The sequence below is a fragment of the Lactuca sativa genome, chromosome 4 (assembly GCF_002870075.4).
Source record: "Lactuca sativa cultivar Salinas chromosome 4, Lsat_Salinas_v11, whole genome shotgun sequence".
Taxonomy (NCBI): Eukaryota; Viridiplantae; Streptophyta; class Magnoliopsida; order Asterales; family Asteraceae; genus Lactuca; species Lactuca sativa.
Genome location: NC_056626.2, coordinates 217,977,146 through 217,984,393, shown reverse-complemented (window position 1 = coordinate 217,984,393; position 7,248 = coordinate 217,977,146). Strand labels below are relative to the sequence as shown.

The following is a 7,248-nucleotide window of genomic DNA, read 5'->3' as shown; positions in this document are numbered from 1 at the left end:
CTCTTGTCTTAAAGATAGTTTTTAGTTCTAATCAAATTTCTTATTCTTGCATGCATTTTTCTTCTTGTTAAATCAATAAAATCCATAAGCTACCTTTTGGTTCAAATTCATTTGTTGTTACAAAACAACTTGAATTAACATATTTTGATGTGTAGTTCTTGTTCAAACTTTAATTGACAATTTCACTTATTATGTCATTTTTGTAGATTACTACTTGAAATATGTTTGGCTCTATCCTATGAAATGGAAATATGATGTTGCAACACTATTACCTAAATTAAAACTCCTTGTTGAGAATTTCTTCCAAACACTACTGGTATCAATCTTCATTGACAATGGTAGTGAATACTAAGGTTTTGCACAGTTTCTACATGCTCATGACCTCTCTCACTTCACCACCGCACCACATACTCATGGATAGAATAGTGTAGCCGAACAACGACACTGTCATGTGATTGAGACTTGACGTCCTCTCCTTCACTGTGCCAAATTACCACTTACCTTTTGGTCTCTTGCGTTTGAAACGACTGTCTATATTATAACCAACCACCAAACTATACCAAACTCAAATCCTCTTGTTTTCTTTGCAATCCATGGATAAGGCCTTACACTAACTCCAAGCTTCAACCACGATCAGCCCTATGTCTTTTCCAAGGTTAATACACTTTAAAATCTTCTTACAAAGGTTTTGAGCCTACCACATGCTGCCTATACAACTCTCATCATATGCAGTTTATTGAATCTCAATTTTCTTCCCATTCTTCTTCCCTCACCCTACAAACTGCCCATGATTTCTTTAAAATCTCACCAACTACTAATGCATCAAACTCCTTTTCAGCAATCGATTCATCAAAAATATCTTCATCTTAGGGGCTGTTTGTTTTTTATGCGAAGATCTGGGCAACCACTTTTGTCTACGCCGTGCAGACAACGCGTAGACATGTGCCCTCGTAGAGTGTTTGTTCTTTGGAAGTGTGCAGATCAAAAAACATCTGCGCGAGGTCTTCTTGACGCAGACATGGACCACTGTCTTCAAAGGTCTTCAGACCTCATTTTTACCTTAAAAAAAATCCACCAGTTTTTTTTCTTTCTCCTTTTTGCTGAAAAAGCATTTTTAATATTTATAACGGGAAATTAAGTTTGAAAAAATAATTTATTTCAACAGTTGCAGATGTTAAAAACAAACAGTCTTCTTATTGCAGACTGCAGACATTTGGTCCACCTCTTCTGTCGCAGAGGCTTGCAGATGTGATCCGCAGACTGCAGACATTTTGGCTTCAAAAAAACAAACAACACCTTAGTGACTCCTACACCTCATGTCCTGCCACACCAAATACCATGTCCAGATTCACCATCCTACCCTCTAACCCTACCTCTCAACCAACCTCACCAATGTCAGATATATCTCCTCAGCCTATACATCAATCTAATCCACATACCCTTCCATCCACACTGTTAGTTCATATATCCAATCCTGTCTAAGATTGCACCAACTCCTGTCCTACCCTAATTGACTCCATTTCATAAGATGATAATTCTATTTCTCCACCCACCTTCTCTCCACCACAACGAACCAGAAATAAAAAACTCAAAATACTTTTGTTCGTCTTTCATCAATTCCATCATCTTCATGTTATCCCTTCCAACATTGAACCAAACACCTACGCTCAAGCTCACAAAATTCCCAAATGACGGCATGCCATGGATCAAGAGTTTAATGCACTAATGCAAAATAGAACGTGGGAATTAATTCCAAAAGCTTCTTACAACCCAATTAGATGAAAATGTTTATTCCTAGTCAAAAGGACTCCCAATGGTACTATTTCAAAATTCAAAGCTCATTGGGTTCCTTTAACAATACGGGAAGGATTATTTCAACACATTCATTTCGTTAACAAAACCAATCACTATTGAACCATCATCTCTATTTCTCTCTCTCTTTCTCCTTCTCTCTCTCTCTCTCTTTCTCTTTCTCTCTCCTCTCTCTCAAAACTAACCTTTAAAACAACTTGACGTGAACAGTGCCTTTCTTCATGGAACTCTATATAAAGAAGTCTTCATGTCTCAACCACCCAAATTCATTCAACCTAAATTCCCAAACCACATATGCAAACTTAGAAAGTCTCTGTATGGCATTAAACACAGCACCGAGAGCATGGTACATGGAACACACATCTTTTCATCATACTTATGGTTTACAAAGTCTATGGCAGATGTCTTTCTATTTATCTATAATCATGACAACAATTTGTGTTTCTTTATGGCATACGACAATAATATTGTCCCTTAACCATGACAACAACCAATTCACTCATTCCTTAACCAAGAAGTTCTCCATCAAATAGTTAGGTCCCCTCCATCATTTCCTTGGTATTTAAGTAATTCCTTCCCAACAAGCTCTTTTTCTCTCTAAACATCGACATATTCAAGACATACAAACAAATTAAATATGGATGGTACCAAAAAGATTACTACTCCTCTCAACCCTTCCATTGTTCTCACTCCTAAGACAACCCCGCAAGTGTTGATCCTATACCTCATCTGAAACCAGTGGGATCTTTGTAAAATTTGGCTTGCAGAAGAGCATATATCTCTTTTGCTATATATTAACTTTCCCAGTCCATGCACTCCCCCGTCCCAACATCATTGGCAGACATTAATGTAGATGTTTCATTAACTAAAAGGCACAGTTCATCATGGCCTACATCTTAATCGTTGATCCTCACTTAAACTCAAAGAATTCTCAGATTTAGATTGTGGAGGGGTTTCTCCTATCATTTATTTGGGCTCAAACATCATCGCATGGCGATCAACATGTAAAAAATCTATCTCGCGGTCTTCTGTAGAGGCAGAATACAAAGCCTTATCTAATATGTCAGATGAAATCTCCTGGGTCTAACATTTACTTACAGACCTTGTTGTTGCACACTTGTCTTCTCCTATGCTATTTTGTGATAATACGGTTGCCACATACTCTAGCGCCAATCCAATACATAGTTCTCGGATGAAACATGTTGCCACATTGTACTTGAAAAGGTAGTAGGCGGTTCGTTAATAGTTCTTTTTATCACCCCAGCAGATGAACCGGCAGACGCACTCACAAAGCCCCTCAGTATCAACTCCTTCATTCATATGCACTTCAAGAGTCGACTATCCGACAAATCCTCCTTATTTCGAGGTGTATTACGACCAATAGCACAATTGGTGAAACCATTTAAATTATTTTATTTATGGTTACTTTTAACTTTAGCCTCTGTAATTTCTCCTTATATAGCTCATGTAACTTCTTCTTTTCTGTGTTGTACATCGTCTATTTAGCCTCCAGTATATTTTGCTTTGATTAGGAAATTGAACAACACTTTGTTATTGTATAAACTCTTCTAGCCTTTATGAACTATTGACTCAATTACGATATAGATGCCAACCTTTTGTTATTTGCATGTTGAATGAGATCAAACTCGTAATATTGTTGGTCTATATTTGAATGTACTTTATCAAAGTTATTAAAATTTTCACTAAAAACTTTCAAACAAATTACATTATATCATTGTTTCGAGAAACTCTCACTATAACTGTTAGGGTCTAAATTTGTTGAAACATCAAGTAACTCCATTGATCTATCATTGAACCGGTCGAGTTCCGTTAACTTACAACTATTTGCTTTGTAAAAAAATGTCCACTATATGCAATGATGTTCAAGGTATGATCATGTCATATCAAAAAATACCATAATTCTACAATATTTTCTTTTAAATGACCCTAATATTTGTACAAAACTCGATCTTGTCATATCCAAAAACATGAAGAGAAAGCATGTGGAGGCTTGTTGTAATATGAAAAATAGAAAACTAAAAGTTTGATAATAAAATTCAATAAAAGAAAATATGCATTGACAAATAAACAAGATCAGAGGATGAATCCACCTTCTGAGTCTATCCTTATAAAATTAAGAATGAATATTTCGTGGTTAAATGATTGAATGAAATTCGCTTATCATTCAGGTTGACTAATGGGTTATTTAATTCACAACGCAGTTCATGAACCATATACCCGAGTGAAAAACGATCATAGAAGACTCTTTTCATCGCCTCAAAGTGTATATAAAGCCTCCATTAACACTTCCATAAACACACAAAAACCTAACAAATTCCAAGAAGAGCAAAAAAATAAAACAATTCCATGGCTCCTTCGACTTCCCAACTATATCATCACCTCCTCTTCTTCTTTCTGGTGTTCCTGATCTTCCATGCCCAGCAATGTCCGGCGGCAGGTGGATCGTGGTCTGTCCTCCTCGCAAGCATTGGAATTTCGGCCATGCACGCACAGTTACTTCCCAATGATCGTGTTGTCATGTATGACCGCACCGATTTTGGAGTCTCCAATATCTCACTTCCAAACGGGGCATGTCGTCCTAACACAACCGATTGTTCTGCCCATTCAGTCGAGTATGATGTTGCATCAAACACCGTTCGTCCACTCATGGTGCTCAGCAATATCTGGTGTTCGTCTGGAACATTAATGCCCGATGGAAGATTGGTCCAAACTGGTGGCTTTGATGATGGTTATCGTGTTGTCAGAATTTATAAATCGTGTGATTCATGCGACTGGCAAGAGATACGTAATGGCCTGAATCAACAGAGATGGTATGCGACCAATCATATATTGCCAGATGGCAGACAAATTATTATTGGTGGCCGCCGGGCATTTAGCTATGAGTTCTACCCCAAGATGTCGGCCACTGAGAACACTCCTAGTTTACCTTTTTTGGTTCAAACGAACGACCCTAACGTTGAGAATAATTTATACCCATTTGTATTTCTCTATCCTGATGGGAATCTTTTCATTTTTGCCAACAATCGTGCTATTTTATTCGACTATTCCAACAACCAAGTTATCAAGACTTACCCTACAATGCCCGATGGTCAACCAAGGAGTTATCCGAGTACCGGATCTGCTGTACTTCTCCCTCTGCGCATAACAAAGGGAACAGTAAATGCGGTTGAAGTATTGGTTTGTGGGGGTGCACCAAAAGGAGCATTTGTTAATGCAAATAAAGGGATATTTGATGGAGCTTTGGATACATGCGGAAGGATCAAAATATCTGACCCTAACCCTCAATGGGTCATGGAGACCATGCCTTTGGCTCGAGTCATGGGTGACATGTTGTTGCTTCCCAATGCTCATGTTTTAATCATCAATGGTGTATCTGCTGGAGTTGCAGGTTGGGAACTTGGGAGGAACCCTGTTCTTAGCCCAGTGGTTTACCAACCTGATAAACAGGTCGGGTCTCGATTTGAAGTGCAGAATCCAAGCACCATTCCAAGAGTTTACCATTCCACAGCTGTTTTACTAAGAGATGGACGAGTTCTTGTTGGTGGAAGTAACCCCCACGACAAATATGAATTCGGAAACGTCCTTTATCCCACTGAGCTGAGTTTGGAGGCGTACTCTCCTTCTTATTTGGATTCAAACTCGTCCGATTTACGCCCCAAAATAATATTGCCTGTAAAAAACACTAAAATAGGGTACGGAAAGCAATTAGTTATTGTGTTTACAGTTTCAGGCATTGTGGATCCAAGCTCCGTCTCAGTGACAATGATGGCACCTCCGTTCAACACACACTCCTTTTCCATGAATCAAAGATTGCTGGTGCTCGATGGTGGTGTGGCTGCCAAGATTTTGGGGAAGTCAAGATATCAAGTTGTAGTAACCACACCGCCCTCTGGTAATGTTGCTCCGGCAGGGAATTATCTTTTATATGTTGTTCACAAAGAGATCCCAAGTCCTGGTATTTGGGTTCAAATGCAGTGACAAAATATAGAATAATGGTCATTATTTTGTTTTGTTTCGTTCATCTTTAATTGTACACTCATTTGTCAACCGGACCGGTTTTAATTTATTCTATTTACAGAGACCATGTTATTTTACTTAGTTTGTCCATTCGATTCGTCTTTTGGCTATCTGACTATTTTATTCATTTCAAAAGTTTTCATATAACACTGATTTTATTATATATGCTTTAGTTCTAGACGCATCACCTTCAAAATTAATTGGTGTAATCGGATCAGGAGTCCTAGTGATGCCGTGCACAAGTTGTAATTTATATTTTCCGTGCTCTAGCTTTCAATTAGCATTCTCACGAAGAAAAAACTCATGAAATTTGAGAAAAGCTATTATCGAAGCTTTTTCATACATCTTGCTACAAACTGGCCGGTGGGTCTACATGAGAGCAACTATTGTTTCAAGATTAACATTAATAAATATTAGTGTTGTCTTAGTTATTAACTTACACTACAAGAAATCAAGGCTGTAGTGGCGACACAATCGTCGCTAAAAACCAATGTCGTCACAAAAGCCTTGTTGCCCGAATCAACGTTATCCCCTTCCGGTAAACCTTAGCCGTCCGATGGAGTATCTAATCCGACGGTTGGGGTCTTTTTTTCGCACAAAACCAATCACTACTATAAAACTGGTGCAATATTTATAGCAAAATCCGTAACTATTCCATAGCTATAAACGGATAGCTATTGAATTGATAAGAAAAATGTTTGTAACATAATGGTCTGTGGCTAAATTATAGCTACGGATTAGCTACGAAATATCTACTTAAATTTTCATATCTACCACAGCTACGGAAATAAATGGCTACAGAATAGCTACAAAACTAAATAGCTACAGAATTGTTATAGATTCAAATAGCTACGTAATAGCTACGAAATAAATGCCTACGGAATAGCTACGGAAATCTGTAGCCCATAGCCAACTTCGTTTTATTTTAAAAAAAAAAAAAAAAAATTTAAAATTTTCAATTTTTTGTCAAATACCACATTGAATTCACATTAAACCCAAATACCATATAAAATACATCAAAAAACGTCTCTAATACCAAGTTTGACAGATTTCATTCCATTGTTCAAAATATCATACAAAATTAAGCAATAATTAAGAAAACAAGCAATAGCAAATGTTTACAAATTCAATTGTTCCAAAATACATATCAATTGTCCTCACATTCATTATCGGGGGGAGCGTGAGGTTGAGCAAATTTTGAATTCTTTCTCCACTTATCTGTAGACCAATGCTATAAAAAGAATAATATATATATATATATATATATATATATATATATATATATATATATATATATATATATATATATATGTATATATAATAATGATAATAATAATAATAATAATACAATAGGAAATTATAACGCAACAAAATAGACTTTTTGTATACAAGTTTGCA

General features: G+C 36.8%; 1 protein-coding gene across 1 annotated transcript; it reads left to right on the top strand.

Moving 5' to 3' along the window:
- The first annotated feature begins 4,166 nt into the window (after window positions 1-4,166).
- Window positions 4,167-5,890, top strand: LOC111893483 (aldehyde oxidase GLOX). Its single transcript, XM_023889538.3, has one exon. The coding sequence runs from the start codon at window positions 4,180-4,182 to the stop codon at window positions 5,809-5,811; it is 1,632 nt and encodes a 543-aa protein (XP_023745306.3). The 5' UTR covers window positions 4,167-4,179; the 3' UTR covers window positions 5,812-5,890.
- Window positions 5,891-7,248: the final 1,358 nt, after the last annotated feature.

Coding starts and splice junctions, on each gene's coding strand:
- LOC111893483 (XM_023889538.3), top strand. CDS start 4,180: ATGGCTCCTTCGACTTCCCAACTATATCATCACCTCCTCTTCTTCTTT.